General features: G+C 43.2%; 1 protein-coding gene across 1 annotated transcript; it reads left to right on the forward strand.

Annotated features, from left to right (window-relative positions):
- Positions 1-11,219: 11,219 nt before the first annotated feature.
- LOC139359281 (large ribosomal subunit protein eL34-like) lies at positions 11,220-11,934 on the forward strand. Its single transcript, XM_071081904.1, has 3 exons — positions 11,220-11,302; positions 11,334-11,571; positions 11,863-11,934. The coding sequence occupies exons 1-3, from the start codon at positions 11,220-11,222 to the stop codon at positions 11,932-11,934; spliced, it is 393 nt and encodes a 130-aa protein (XP_070938005.1).
- Positions 11,935-16,507: the final 4,573 nt, after the last annotated feature.

A 16,507-nucleotide genomic window follows, 5' to 3' on the forward strand; every position in this document is an offset into this window, starting at 1 on the left:
TGGCCTGGTAAAACCCCATCTCTACTAAAAATACAACAATTATCTGGGTGTGGTGGTGGGTACCTGTAATCCCAGCTACCTGGGAGGCTGAGGCAGAAGAATCGTTTGAACCTGGGAGGCAGAGGTTGTAGTGAGCTGAGATCATGCCACTGCACTCCAGCCTGGGTGACAAGAGTGAAACTCCATCTCAAAACAAAACAAAACAAAAATGATCTGGGTGTGGTGGCACGTGCCTGCAATCCCAGCTACTCAGGAAGCTGAGGCAGGAGAATCGCTTGAACTTGGGAGATGGAAGTTGCAGTGAGCCAAGGTCGTGCACTGCACTCCAACCTGGACAATGGAGGGAGACTGTGCCTCAAAAAAAATAAAATAATAAAGAAGCTCTCTGAATATTTCCCTTTATGGTCCTCTCAAACTCTCTTGCTTAACCTTTGTGTGCCTCAGTTCTTTGACTGATCTTTCCCTGTTCTGACATTGTTATCTATGGCACGCATTTTCTTACTTCCTTATGCGAGTTTGCTAAGCTGAAGTTCGAATTTGTGAACTTTGGACATTTCTTCTCCATTTCTCTTGTTATTGCTCAGTTTGGAGAAGCGAGGGTATAGGATATGGGGGGGTGTGTGTGTGTGTATGTGTGTGTATCAGATAACAAAAGATCTAAGATACCTCTAGTAAAAAGGCCATCAAAAGAGAAGTGGGTCACCCCTAGATTAGTGGCACAACTAGTCTAAATGGACCCAATATAAAATCTCTGTGAGGTCTTTATGCTTTCTGCAACCTCTTGCATACACAAGAATACTTTGTGTTGCCATACTTTAGGACATTACTTTATTAATAATTAAACACCATTGTTTTTAATAATACCAACATATTATATAAAATTTTTAAATCTAGGCCGGGAGTGGTGACTCATGCCTGCAATTCCAGCACTTTGGGAGACCAAGGCGGGTGGATCACTTGAGGTCAGGAGTTTGAGACCAGCCTGGCCACCATGGTAAAACCCCATCTCTACTAAAATTTAAAAAAAATTAGCCGCATGTGGTGGCCCACACTTGTAATCCCAGCTACTCTGGAGGCTGAGGCATGAGAATCTCTCGAACCCAGGAGGCAGAGGTTGCAGTGCGCTGAGATAGTGCCACTGCACTCCAGCCTGGATGGCAGAGAGAACTGTCTCAAATAAACAAATAATAATTTTAAATCTAACACTAAAATGCAGAAACACAATAACTTAAATAAATTCTGTCCATAGAAAAAATTGTATGGGATCTTATAATCATCATCATGATTTCTTTGGCAAAGTCACCAAATAAGTTTTGCAGTTTCCAGTTGCTTGAGCTACTCTACTATTCAGAGCTCTCTGTTAAATAATGTTCCATATTGTTTGCCTACCTTATCAGTATTTCCCAAACTTCCCTGATGATATGAATCACCTGAAAAACATGAGGTGCCTCTGTCACTCAGGATTTGGCGCCCATAGTTGAAGAACAATCTGCAATTCTCAACATCCACCAACATGTTCAAGCCCCAGTGCTCTCAGTTTTTGCTCTTTGTTTGCAATATGAAAGGTGACAGAACAACGCCTCAAAATTGGGCAATAGTAGGCTTTATTTAGTTAGTTTATTTTTTTACCAGCTTTCTGCAAGGTATTTATTGGTTTGCTTTTGAATTTTTAAATTGACACATTATAATTGTACTTTTTTTTTTTTTTTTTTTTTTTTTTTTTGAGACAGTCTCACTCTGTGGCCCAGGCTGGAGTGCAGTGGTGCGATCTCGGCTCACTGCATTCTCCCGCTGTGGGGTTCGAGTGATTCTCCTGCCTCAGCCTCCTGAGTAGCTGGGACTACAGGCGCCAGCCACCATGTCTAATTTTTGTATTTGTAGTAGAGATGGGGTTTCACCATGTGGACCAGGCTGGTCTCGAACTCTTGCCCTCAGGTGATCTGCCTGCCTCAACCTCCCAAAGTGCTGGGATTACAGGGATGAGCCATAGCACCCGGCCTATCCTGACTTTTAGTAATTTTGCTAAAATGAAGGTAAGACAAATACACTTCATGAAATAAATATATAAAATTTATAAAATATGCTTGTTTTATTTTGTTTTATCTTCCAAACATTCCTGATCTATCAACTGATCATCAAGATATAAATAATATATTTACTAATTTGGATACTTTACATGTATTTTTTGAAATGTTTTCACTTTGAAGATACTTTCATCAAGGAAGGAGAGTAGAACACAATTCATTTAACAATTTGTTTACCTGACTTACGATTTTTAAATATTTAGCCATATGGTCTGTGGGCCTTAGTCCCAGAGACTGGAAATGTTAGGGCTGGCCCTAATGGGTACTTCCTGAGGAGGGCTGTCCATTCTTTTGCACTCATACCCTTTCTCTTGGGAACGAGCTTTTCTGAAGTTCTAAGAAATATAATTTCCTCCATCACCTTACACATAAAGTACAATTAATTTTAAATCTCCTGGACATCGGTTTCTGGCTTTCACATAATTTGTATGTACACCTTGATGTTCTCCTATTGTACCAGGACTAGGACTTTAAACAACAAACTGCTTAAGGTCAAAAGCCTGGGCTGGACGCAGTGGTTCATGCCTGTAATCCCAGCACTTTGGGAGGCCAAGGTGGGCAGATTACTTGAGGTCAGGAGTTCGAGACCAGCCTAGCCAAAAGGTGAAACCCTGCATCTACTAAAAATATAAAAATTAGCCAGACATGGTGGCAGACGCTTGTAATCCCAGCTACTCGGGAGGCTGGGGCATGAGAATCACTTGAACTCAGGAGGCGAAGGTTGCAATGACCCGAGATGATGCCATTGCACTCCAGCCTGGGCAACAAGAGCAAAACTCTGTCTCAAAAAAAAAGAACATACATTTTCACAATATCCACATTGCCCTGTATACCCCTATACCCACTAAAGTGTGAGAAGCACTTCTGTAACCTCTGGACTGAGGCAAGTAAAGGAATAAAGTTGAGGAAGAGAGGAGAATGGTGGCTGTGGATCAGCTAGATGTCTGGGTCAGGGGCAACCATAGAAGTACTGGGTCCTGGGTTTTATTGCCAGCAGGGAGATTGGGTTAGCAACAGAGGAACCCAACAGTTATGACCGGGCCACTGGGTCCCAGACTGGGGAAGGTGTACTAAAGGATATTTTAGGATGTCTACCCATCCATTCCATCTTCTGGGAGATTCTGCCTCTTGATCCAGCTGCTCCTGAGTGATCATGTGTACTGTGTGACCTGAGCCCCCTGGCCATAACCAGTACAATCAGGGACAAACATCAGGCAAAAGGCAGCTAAGTCCTGGCCTGGTCAGTGACTTGTGGCCTGGCTTGAATATATGAGCTGGGCCATCACATTCCAATTTGGGAAATTTAGAATGGTTAAGGCCGGGTGGGAGGAGGTAGGCATTCCAGCAAGTTACAGAGTTAAGGTTGGGTAGCTCTAATGGGCTGCACACGCACCTACTGTATAAGAGAATAGAGACAACGAGTGAGCAGAGGAAGCCAGGTGGAAAGGAATGTGAGAGAGGAATGGAGTACACACACACCGATACAGTATGGTTAGACTTTGTGTCCCCACCCAGATCTCATCTTGACTTGTAATCACCATAATCCCCTTGAGTCAAGGAACAGACCAGGTGGAGATAATAGAATCCTGGGCTGTTCTCATGATAGTGAGTTCTCATAAGATCTAATGGTTTTATAAAGGGCTCTTCCTGCTTCACTTGACACTTCTTCTTGCCACCTTATGAAGAAGGTGCCTTGCTTCCCATTGCTTCCCCACGATTGTAAGCTTCCAGAGGCCTCCCCAGCCATGCTAAACTGTGAGTCAACTAAACCTCTTTCCTTGATAAATTACCCAGTCTTGGGCAGTTCTTTATGGCAGTATGAAAATGGGCTACTACACACATATACACACATACACACACATATGCACACATAGATATATGTCACACATATAGAGAGACACACAGACATATATACACATATACATACTATACACACATACATATATTAACACATACACACAGAGAGACACACAGACACATATATACATAAACATATACACATATACACATATACACATGCATATATACACATACATATACACACGTATATACACGCACATTCACACACACATATATTTGTGTACATATATACACACATGCACGTACATACGCATATATACACATGCATATACATACATATAAACATGTATATATACGTGTACGCACATACACACACCTATATGCACACTTACATATATGATACACATATATACACTTGTGTATACACACTATATATACACATACACACACACATATATATGCACACATACATACACATATATATACACACACACACACATATATATAACACACATACACCCTGAAATGAAGCTGAGCAAGAAGGAGACAAGAGAGAGCAGCTAGACTCCCAAACAGCCTCAGTTTCTGCTCTTCCTCAAATCTATGGTTAATTTTAGGGGCTATAAGCCTTTGCTTCCAGCAACCAAAAGACTCTTGACTAGAAGGGCAGGTAAACTAATGCTAGTAACCTAATTCCAAATGCTCTAAAACTATCCATTTATAATCCTTCTATTCCTATTGGCCCAGAAACTGGGGAGAATGGGAAGAGTGAATTTGGGTGGGAAGAGAGAACGTGTCTCTGAGGATTGACACCTGGGTGAGTGGGCACTCAGTTTTAGTACTCACATCTAGCCTACAGGTTATCATAGCACATTTTATTTCTTATTACTTGGTTTATCTCTGTGTGTGTTTTTTTTGTTTGTTCGTTTGTTTGTTTTTTTGAGACGGAGTCTCGCTTTGTGGTCCAGGCTGGAGTGCAGTGGCCGGATCTCAGCTCACTGCAAGCTCCGCCTCCCGGGTTTACGCCATTCTCCTGCCTCAGCCTCCCGAGTAGCTGGGACTACAGGCGCCCGCCACCTCGCCCGGCTAGTTTTTTTTTTGTATTTTTTAGTAGAGACGGGGTTTCACCGTGTTAGCCAGGATGGTCTCGATCTCCTGACCTCGTGATCCGCCCGTCTCGGCCTCCCAAAGTGCTGGGATTACAGGCTTGAGCCACCGCGCCCGGCCTATCTCTGTGTTTTTTAAAATTGGAGAAAACACTAAAAAATTCAATAGAAAGCGCGGATTAGGAGTATTGCTGGTTAAGTACTTATTTAGAGCTTAGATTATCCAAGTCAATTTTGCTAATAGGCTCTTAATATTTTAACATGCTAGAGAAGATTAATTAGGGAGATTTAAAATAATACTGCACTAGCCGTCTTGGCTTTAACGTGGGTCTGGATTGTTCATGACATGTATGGGGGAGTGAGGGACAGTTGGGGGGTGGTGCAAGAGGGGCTCTGGAAGAGTCAGTTCTGGATAATCCATTTACATAAGAGTTGTTGCCAAGGGAACAGGAACATCTGCCTACACCAGAGAACAAGGGTCTTTGGAGGGCAGTGCTGATCTGAGTGCTAGGGGAGAGGTGGTTCTAAAATATGCTGAAGGAGCTGTTGCCTGTAAAAAGTCTAAAACATCAGGTGCAAGCCTCATTGTTTTCATGCCCAGGTGAATCAACATGAGACAAAAAATGGAAGTGGGGTTCCCCATGCCAGCAGCAGATCCTCATGTGGACCTCAGAGCACTGAGGGCAGCAGTGTTGCTCAAGCACCTCGAGCCTCCTGGGCTGTCTAGGTTTTCTTTTAAGCTGGCTTACTGTGTAATGTGATCTTGCTTTGTTCTTAGTCTACACATTTAAATTCTTGTCCAAAATCTGTTTTTTATTTTTTTTCAACCCTGATGTCATGCGTATCCCAAATCTCTTTACTTGTCTGCTAGTCTCCAACAGGATTTACAATGATGGTCTCTTAACAACCTGGTCTCCCTGCTGCCATTCTTGTCATCCTCTCCATTCTCACCATGGTAGCTAGAAGGAACTTTGAACAATGGAAACTTCGTCTTAATATCCCAATGTCAGCTGCTGTGCCTACGGATAGCCGTGCTTAATTCTTTTACTTCCTTAATAAACTTGCTTTCACCATATAGAGATAGAGATAGAGATAGAGATAGAGATAGAGATAGAGATAGAGATAGAGATATCTCCCAATGTCTTCCTGCCATCCTTAGCACAAGCCAAATCTCTTACCCTGGTCTATACTTCCTTGTGTGATCCAGCCCCTGCCTTCCTCTCTGACATTACCTGCTACCTGCTACTGCTCTCCTTGCTTTTTTTGCTCCATCCATACGATTTCCTCTTTTTCAAACACCCTGAGCTCCTTCTGCCTCAGAGACTTTGTAGAAGCTGGGCTGGCTGCCTGGGCTCCACCTTGTCTCACCTGAAATGCTACCTTCTATTGCTAAGCCTTTCCTGATCTCTCAGTCTAAAGGGCATGCTCTCTGCTGAAGCCACTTTCTAGTATATCATTGTGTTTTATTTTTTTTTCACAGAATACATCTCCATCTAGAATTTCCATGAGTCTGTTTCATTCCCTGTCTCCCACCAGTACAATGAAAGTTTCATAACTGCAGAGACCTCATCTGCCTCCATAGCTGCTGCATTGCCAACACCTAGAACAGTTTCAGGGACGTAATAGATGCTCAATAAACGTTCATTGAAAACACAAACAAGCAAACTCCCCAGCATTGCTGATCTCCCACTTGCCACTTGGATTGATTGCACACCTGCTTTAATTAGCTCCTGTGATATGGAGACTCCACCTTCCATTTACACCTCTTTCTGGAAATCCTAATAAACCTCTCAGAACAAGCCCTGCCCCTGGAATTTTCTCTAGCACTGGGAAAGGAAAGCTAATGCACAGTTTGACTTTGTGCGTTTAAACTTTTGGTGATTGGAGTAACTGCTTCCTACTTCACAGCCACTCGACTCTGTAGAGAAATATTTCTATAAGCATTTTGCCCTCGGTCTCGCTCCTTCTGCATGTTGACTTTGTGCTCTGAGACAGCAGCCCTGCTGCCTGGCAGCACCTGAGCCTCACATCCAAGGAGGCCACCAACAATGAGGTGCTGATTTTCCCTCCTAAGTTCCTGTTTGAAAACTCCAGGAGGACGCCGGGTGTGGTGGCTCACGCCTGTAATCCCAGCACTTTGGGAGGCCAAGGCGGGCAGATCACCTGAGGCCAGGAGTTCAAAACCAGCCTGGCCAACATGGCGAAACTCTGTCTCTACCAAAAATACAAAATTTAGCCAGGCATGGTGGCATGAGCCTGTAAACCCAGTTACTCAGGAGGCTAAAGGAGAATCACTTGAACCCAGGAGACAGAGGTTGCAGTGAGCTGCGATCATACCACTGCAGATCATACCACTCCATCTCCAGTAAATAAATAAATAAATAATATGGTTTGGTTGTGTCTCCACCCAAATCTCAACTTGAATTGAATCTCCGAGAATTCCCACATGTTGTGGGAGGGACCCAGGGGGAGGTAATTAAATCATGGGGGCAGTCTTTCCCAAGCTATTCTCGTAATAGTGAATAAGTCTCATGAGATCTGATGGGTTTATTAGGGGCTTCCACTTTTGCTTCTTCCTTATTTTGTCTTGCCGCCATCCTGTAAGAAGTGCCTTTCACCACCCACCATGATTCTGAGCCCTCCCCAGTCATATGGAACTATAAGTCCAATTAAATCTCTTTTTCTTCCCAATCTTGGGTATAGGTTTATCAGCAGTATGAAAATGGACTAATATAATAAATAAATAAATATTTTTAATTTCAAATATTCAGGTTTTAAAACCAGGTTGGGACAACTTCTTGAATTTTTAACATTTTTTTAAATGATGAGAAATATTCCCAATTACATTTCAAAACTATGATGTGGCAGTTACAGTTCTAATGCACTTGTTTAAGAGCAAAGCTTGTGAAATGTATCACTTCTGACAAATTCTTCACATTCCTCAGTTATGGTTAAGGCTCTCTTGAGTCCTCTCAAATTCTAACCATTCTATTTGTGGCCTGAAACCTATCCCAGTTGTCCACATCATCTTTGAGCCAGCAACCAAGTAGAAAGGACTATGTTTATTGTAGTTTCTCAAAACGTGGGATAGCAGAATCACTTGGGGTGGTTGTAAAAACAGATTGCTGAGTTGCACCCTAAACATAGTAACTGGAGGGTCTCTGGGGGTGAGTCCAGAGCATTTTTTTTTTTTTTTTGAGATGGAATCTCACTGTGTCACTCAGTCTGGAGTGCAATGGCAAGATCTCAGCTCACTGCAACCTCCTCCTCCCAGGTTCAAGCGATTCTCCTACCTCAGCCTCCCGAGTAGCTGGAATTGCAGGCACGTGCCACCACGCCCAGCTAATTTTTATATTTTTAGCAGAGACGGGGTTTTGCCATTTTGGCCAGGCTGGTCTCGAACTCCTGACCTCAGGTGATCCACCCACCTCGGCCTCCCAAATGCGGGGATTACAGGGGTAAGCCACTGCATCTGGCCCAGAGCACTTTTCTTAATACTCAAAATTTTATAGGTATCCAGCTTCACCTACCCTACCCTCTACGGAACAGCATGCATTGTTCTTACTTGTTAAACGTTATAAATAGCAATTCTCAGATTCCACTGTGGTGATGACAGACAAACTTAAGCCTACCTACTTAAAAATAAAGCAAAAGAAAAACAGAATTCATTGAAATGCCAAAAAGTAAGAAAATACATGCAGACTACTAGAGAGATCATTCATTTGAAAGTCTTTTGTTTGTATTTGTTTTATTTTAAATAAGATGTTCATTTAAAATGAAAGGGCTGTGCATTAAAAGCCTTGCTCTGCTATATTTTATTTTATTTTGAGACAGAGTCTTACTCTGTCACCCAGGCTGGAGTGCCATGGCGCAATCTTGGTTCATTACAATTGCCGCCTCCCAGGTACAAGTGATTCTTGTACCTCAGCCTCCCAAGTAGCAGGGATTATAGGCACGTGCCACCATGCCTGGCTAATTTTTGTATTTTTAGTAAAGATGGGGGTTTCACCATGTTGGCCAGGCTGGTCTTGAACTCCTGACCTCAGGTGATCCACCAGCCTTGGCCTCCCAAAGAGCTGGGATTACAGGCATGAGCCACCACACCTGGCCTATTTTATTACTTTATGGTACAGGGAATACAATTTCAGAAACCTTGGTTCATCCAGTAGTTTTCTTAATTTGGGCAAATGTCCCTGATGATGGACTTCTACGTAGTTTCCAGAGATTAAATACCACTATTATTCTTTTTTTCTCATACAAATAATTTTTCCCCAGAGGTGCACATGGGGCCCCAGTAATGTTAGATGACTCTTCCATTGCCCTCTTGCCAAAGGCGGGAGGATGCGAACTTGAATCCTGAAAATAATTTTTTAAAACTTTTTTTTTTTTTGAAACAGGGTCTCACTCTGTCACACAGGCTGGAGTCCAGTGGTGCAATCTTGGCTCATTGCAACTTCCACCTCCCCGGTTCAAGCAGTCCTCCTGTCTCAGCCTCCCAAGTAGCTGAGATTACAGGCATGCACCACCACGGTCAGTTTTTTTTTTTTTTTTTTTTTTGTATTTTTGGTAGAGACGGGGTCTTGCCATATTGTTCAGGCTGGTCTTGAACTCCTGGGCTCAAGTAATCCGCCTGCCTCAGCCTTCCAAAGTGCTGGGATTATAGGCATGAGCCACTGCACCTGGCCTAAAAATACTTTTTAATATTTAAAGATTCATAAATAATTAATATGATTTTGAGAAAAGAGGAGCAAAGGAACCGACTGTCTCTACCAGACATTACAATGCCACAGCAAGAAAAAGTGTGACACTGTCATACAAACAGGCAAAATAGAGAGACAGAATAGAATAGAGTCCAGAAAGAGACACAGTTATATGTGAGGAAAGGATGTAGAGTTGGGAAACCTGACTCACTAAATGGATTTTTAAAAATGGCTCTCCAGGCATGATGCATGTGCTTGTAGTCCCAGCTACTCAGGAGGCTGAGGCAGGAAGATTGCTTGACCCCGGGAGGCTGAGGCTGCAGTGAGCTGTAATGGCACCTCTACACTCCAGCATGAGTGACAGAGAGAAACCCTGTTCAAAAAAAATAAATAAAAGCTCTCTCTATTTCACACCATAAACTCCAAGTGTACAAAACACTTAAATATGAAAGGTAAAACCATAAAAGTAATAGAAGGAAATGTAGAAGAATATATTCGTGACCTTGGATTGAGAAAGAGTTTCTTAAATAAGACTCCAAAAGCATAAAACGATGGGGAAAAAAAAAGATGAAATTCACTCTATCTGTGGGCTTATAGAATGCTTTGTCCGTCATCATACTATTCCACATGCATTATTTCTTTTTTTTTTTTTTTTTTTTTTTTTTTTGAGACGGAGTCTCGCTCTGTTGCCCAGGCTGGAGTGCAGTGGCTGGATCTCAGCTCACTGCAAGCTCCGCCTCCCGGGTTTATGCCATTCTCCTGCCTCAGCCTTCCAAGTAGCTGGGACTACAGGCGCCCGCCACCTCGCCCGGCTAGTTTTTTGTATTTTTAGTAGAGACGGGGTTTCACCATGTTAGCCAGGATGGTCTCGATCTCCTGACCTTGTGATCCGCCCGTCTCGGCCTCCCAAAGTGCTGGGATTACAGGCTTGAGCCACCGCGCCCGGCCACATGCATTATTTCTAACCAAAGAGCTCATTTCACAGCAAATAAAGTGTGACCAAAGGCCCATGCTCATGGAATTCACTGTTCTTACCATGTTCCTCATTGCCCTGAAGCAGCTGCCTCAATGGAACAGTAGAATGGCCTTTGGAAGACTCAATTATAGTTCTAGCTAGATGGTAACACCCATGTGGCTGGGGCAGTGTTCTTCAGAAGGCAGGGTGTGTTCTCAATCAGCATCCAACACATGGTAATATTTCTCTCATAGCCAGAGATTCCCGGGTCTGGAAGTCAAAGGATGGGAATGGAAATAGTTTCTTCTCACTATTACTCCTAGCAATCCATTAGCAACACTTCTGCTTTCCAGCCTCATGAAAGGTCCAGAGATTTTGGCTCCAAAGGGGTAAATACTTCCATCAGGGGCACAACAATGATTCCAATGAACTGGAAGTCGAGAATGCCACCCAGCCACTTTGGCCTCATGCCTCTGAATCAACAAGCAAAGAAGGAGTACTGTCTGTGGTGACTGATCCTGACCATCGAGAGAAAACGGGGCTCTTCCGGGGATGCTGTCTACAGGCACTCAGAATGGTCCAGTATTTGACATACCGTGGCAGGCTTTCCTACAATACAGCCTCTGACAAAACTAGGCTGTCCCGAACCAAAACTAGGCTGTCCCAAACCCCTATTTGGGTTTAATAGAATTGTTTATCTTGATACCAAGGTTGGGAAAGCACCAAAATCTGCATGCGGCATGTGCCCAGGCGGACTTCAAGGGGTTCCTGCTGTTAGACCTAAAGTTCTTAGGAGATTGTCCAAAACAAAGAAACATGTCAGCAGGGCCTGTGGTGGTTCCATGTGTGCTCAATGTGTTCGTGACAGGATCAAGCACGCTTTCCTTACCAAGGAGCAGAAAAACGTTGTGAAGGTGCTGAAGGAGGCTCACGCCTGTAATCCCAGCACTTTGGGAGGCCCAGGCGGGCGGATCACGAGGTCAGGAGATCGAGACCATCCTGTCTAACATGGTAAAACCCCGTCTCTACTAAAAAAATACAAAAAATTAGCTGGGCGAGGTGGCGGGCGCCTGTAGTCCCAGCTACTCGGGAGGCTGATGCAGGAGAAGGGCGTGAACCCGGGAGGCGGAGCTTGCAGTGAGTTGAGATCGCGCCACTGCACTCCAGAGTGAGACTCCGTCTCAAAAAAATAAAATAAAATAAAATAAATGTTGAAGGCACAAGCACAAAGTCAAAAAACGAAATTAAAAAATGAAACTTTTTGGAGTAATAAAAATGAAAAGACTTAAAAAGAGAGAGAGAAAATGGGGATGCTGTTATGAAATGAGGGTAAGGGGGCATATGCATGGAATGCAGGAGATTTTCCAGGGTTCCCCTTTGTCCTCCCAAGCCCAGGGATTAAAGTCAACTAAAAACTATAACAACTCAATTAAGACAGCGCTGCTGATGGTCCAGACGGTTCAGGAATGAAGGTCTGGGTTACTCTAGCAGGCAGGGAACTAAAATCAGCTTAGGTGCCTGCTGAGGACACAAATAATAGGAATGGGTAGTGGAAGAAAGTAGTTATAAATAAAGTATGGCAAGGGACTCGTGCTCATGGAATTCATTTTTTGGTTTGTGTATGTGTGTGGTTTTTTTTGTTTGTTTGTTTGTTTGTTTGTTTTTTGAAGACAGAGTCTCACTCTGTTGCCCAGGCTGGAGTGCAGTGGAGCAATCTTGGCTTACCGCAATCTCCACTTCCTGGGTTCAAGTGATTCTCCTGACTCAGTCTCCAAAGTAGTTGGGATTACAGGCGCCCACTGCCATGCCCGGCTAATTTTTTTTTTTTTTTTTTTTTTTTTTGTATTTTTGGTAGAGATGGGGTTTTGCCATGTTCGCCAGGCTGGTCTCAAACTCCTGACCTCAAGTGATCTGCCCACCTGGGCCTCCCAAATTGCTGGGATTACAGGCGGTAATATGAGCCACTACATCCGGCCGGAATTCATATTCTTATCATGTTCCCATCATTCCGAAGCATTTGGCTTGATGAAAGAGTTTACAGCCATGTAGCAAGCTGCAGAAATAAGAACTGTAATGAATATTTCTTCCTTTTTTTACATGAATATGTTTGTGTCTATATGAATAAAGTAGTTTGATTTTCTTTCCCTCTCCCATAGCCATACTTAATAGCAGGTTAGGTTTATATCAGTCTTTAAATTGTGGAATACCAAAGGACAAGTGTGAATTAGGTAGGAAAATGAACACCCTTCAAAAACTGAAAAGGAACTTTGCCTCATCTTTCTGGGGAAAGTGTTAACATGTTTTGGGTTGTACATGGTACAGTTGTGCCATGTTAGACAGAAAGATGACTTAGTTGTTATCTTTATTTAGAGGTTAAGTATGGTTTAAAACAGGGGTGCCTTAATCCTGGCCTGTGGAGTCCAGGAGTGGAAGCAGGAGAAAGGCGGGCTGGGAACTGTAGAAGTCTCACCTTGGTGTTCACAGCAGGTAGGTGGTCATTTTGCTAATGGCTTGGTGAGCGTGCACAGTAATTAGGCTTTCGCACTTTGGAGGATGGTTCTGGCTAAGAGAAGCAAAATGCTTCTTGGGTGAAAGGGCTTTTATTCTTTTTATTTATTATTTATTTATTTTTTGTGGAAGTGTGGGGGTGGGGGTGGGGGGAGTAGTGGGGGTTACCATGTTGGGCAGACTGGTCACGAACTCCAGATTTCTAGTGATCCGCCCGCCTTGGCCTCCCGAAGTGCTGGGATTATAGGTGTAAGCCACAGTGCCTGGCCAGGACTTTTATTTGCGCTTCCTCTTACACATGGTGAGTGGGCACCTGAGGTTCAGAGTGCCTCCTTTGCAGAGGACGCCTATAGTAGGGGCTCAGCGTTTGCTGAATTAAAGGGAATTTGTCTTCCTACCTTTAAATTCGCAACACTTCAGAGACCTCCGTCCATAAAATTGACTTTATAAATCTTTTTCTTTTCTTTCCTTTTTTTTTTTTTTGTTAGAGCCAAGGTCTTGCTCTGTTGCCCAGGCTGAAGTGCCGTGCAGTGATCACAGCTCCCTGCAGCCTTGAACTCCTGGGCTCATGAAATCCTCCTGCCTCAGTAAGTCACCAAGCCTGGCTAATTCTTTCTTTCTTTATTTTTTTATTTTTTATTTTTTTGTAGAAAAGTGGGTCTTTCTCAGTTGCCCAGGCTAATCTCAAACTCCTGGGTTCAAGTGATCCTCCCTCCTCGGCTTCCCAAAGTTGAGATTGTAGGCATGAACTCTCACGCCTAGCCTATAAATCTTTACTCATCTTTGCAAATTTCTAATTATCAGAGAATATAGTCAGGTCTAATCCATCATTTTACAAATAAAGTGACTTCCTGACATCCCTGAGCTAAATAAATAATAAATAGATAAATAAATAAACTCAGGTGCCAAATTCAGAAGGGGTAGACCATGGTGGCTTTGAAACGTATTGTGGCCACTTGGCAAGGTGGAACTACATTTTCCAGCATCCCCTCCCGATATATTTCTGGTTAAGGTGGGCCACAGGAGACATTCCTATGCAGATTTGGGGGCGGAAGTGAAGCAGCAGCCATTCTGTGGCTCGTGTTATTGTTTATCTGCTGGTTTACCTCCTTGGCTTGGGCCAGCAGCTGGGCCTAAAACTGCTCCGCCTTCCCCCAAGTCCTTCTCCAGTGTTTCCTATTCCTAGGCTAGATACGTACTGAAGGAACGCAGCTTCTTCTGCAGGATGGCCATACCATCAAGGTCAAAGGCAAAGAGAATTGACATGGTTTTAGTTTGCCTTGGTGGGTTCCAACTGGTATTTGCTTTTCTCTATGCCTTCCTGACTGCCTTCCCTGACGTCTTCAAGCTCCAGGATCAAGTGTGAAGATAACAGCTTTACAGGGATTGCTTAAGCAGTTCCCACAATTGTGTAAGATTATATGCGGTATATATGATATATAATATACATTCCCTAGTGGATTCTGCTCTGCTTCAATCTCTTCTGTGCTAGAATCCTGACTGAATGTATTGTAATGATTTTGTAATCGGGTAAATGCATTATCTTCTTCGGATTTGCACTTCCGAAAACTTTTCATTCAGAATGGTGTGTAGTGGATTAAATCAGGGTGTCCAATCTTTTGGCTTCCCTGGGCCACATTGGAAGAATGGTCTTGGGCCACGATGAAAATAGGTTAACACTAACAATAGATGATGAGCTAAAGAAAAAAAATCGTAAAAAAATCTGATAATGTTTTAAGAAAGTTTACAAATTCGTGTTGGGCCACATTCAAAGCCTGAGCCACATGCAGCTAGAGGGCCGTGGTTTGGACAAGCTTGAACTACATTGAAGTCACTATTGCTGTGTTGCCCAGGCTGGAGTGCAGTGGCCAGTCACAAGCACAATTATTGTGAGCTACAACCTTAACCTCCTGGGCTCAAGCAATCCTCCTGCTTCAGCCTCCCTAGTAGCTGGGCCTACATGAATTTTGAAGAACAATAAACTTGATCAGATAAACAGTTCACATGTGTAAGCTTTTCACAATTGCCTAACATAAAAATTGCTATATGGACCAGGTGCTGTGGCTCATGCCTTTAATCCCAGCACTCTGGAAGGCTGAGGCTGGTGGATCACTTGAGGCCAGGAGTTCGAGACCAGCCTGTCCAACATGGTGAAAACCTGTGTCTACTAAAAATACAAAAATTACCTGAGTGTGGTGGTACACGCCTGTAATCCCAGCTACTCGGGAGGCTGAGGCATGAGAATCCTTGGTACCTGGGAGGTAGAGGTTGCAGTGAATCACTGGGCTCCAGCCTGGGCGACAGAACAAGACCCTGTCTCAAAAAAAAAAAAAAAAAAAAAAAAAATGCTATGTGACAAACTAGAGATAATATGTACATATTTCTTAGATTTAACAGGGATAAATGTCTAAAGAGATAAATTTTGTTTTCCCACTCTTATTATATACGCAAAAAGCAATAAATTGAACAAGTTGAGTAGTTGCCTCTGAGTGGTAGGAAGTGATGAAGGGGTGGGAGTGAAACTGTTGCTTTTGGTCTAAACCTTTTTAGGATTATTTGACCGCTAGACTAGTTGCATGGAATATTTTTATAAAAATAAACGTTGGTTACAAAAAAAGTTTTAATAAAGGCAAAAACCATGCCACCTATTTGCAATAGGGTGGGCAAGAAGAAAGAAAATAGGAAAGGTTATCATTTGAGTTGGACAATAGACTTCAGTACTGGAGAGTTTCCAATACAAGTTGAAAGGAAGGTCAGGTTTAGGGAGGATTATGAAGCTGCAAGATTTAAAAGGATAAGAGAATGAGCTCTTCCTTCTTTAACAGTCATTTTCTACAAAAAGAACATCTTGGCAACATATTCTCAGGCTCCCCCTCCTCTCCACCTCTCTGCCTTCTCTTTCTATACTGTATTTATTGTGCTAAATGAATCTAAATCCCAGAAATAATTGAAACAAGATAATATTTTGAAGCAGCTCCTTTCAGAGCTGTGTTTCATAGACTTGAGGACTCTTGAGTTCTGGGATTGGTATAGCAATGGCCATAAAAAGTAATTTTCACTTAAAAAAAATGGCTAGCTACTTGGAGGCTGAGGTGGGAGGATCACCTGAGGTTGGGAGGTCAAGGCTGCAGTGTGCTGTGATTGCACCACTGCACTCCAGCCTGGGTGACACAGTGAGGCCCTGTCTCAAAAAAAAAAAAAAAAAAAAAATACAGGCCGGGCATGACTCATGCCTGTAATCCCAGTGCTTTGGGAGGGTGAGGCAGGTGGATCACTTGAGGTTAGGAGTTCAAGACCAGCCTTGAGGCAGGTGGATCACTTGAGGTTAGGAGTTTAGCACAACATGGTGAAACC

This window comes from Macaca nemestrina, chromosome 17 (genome assembly GCF_043159975.1).
Source record: "Macaca nemestrina isolate mMacNem1 chromosome 17, mMacNem.hap1, whole genome shotgun sequence".
Lineage (NCBI taxonomy): Eukaryota > Metazoa > Chordata > Mammalia > Primates > Cercopithecidae > Macaca > Macaca nemestrina.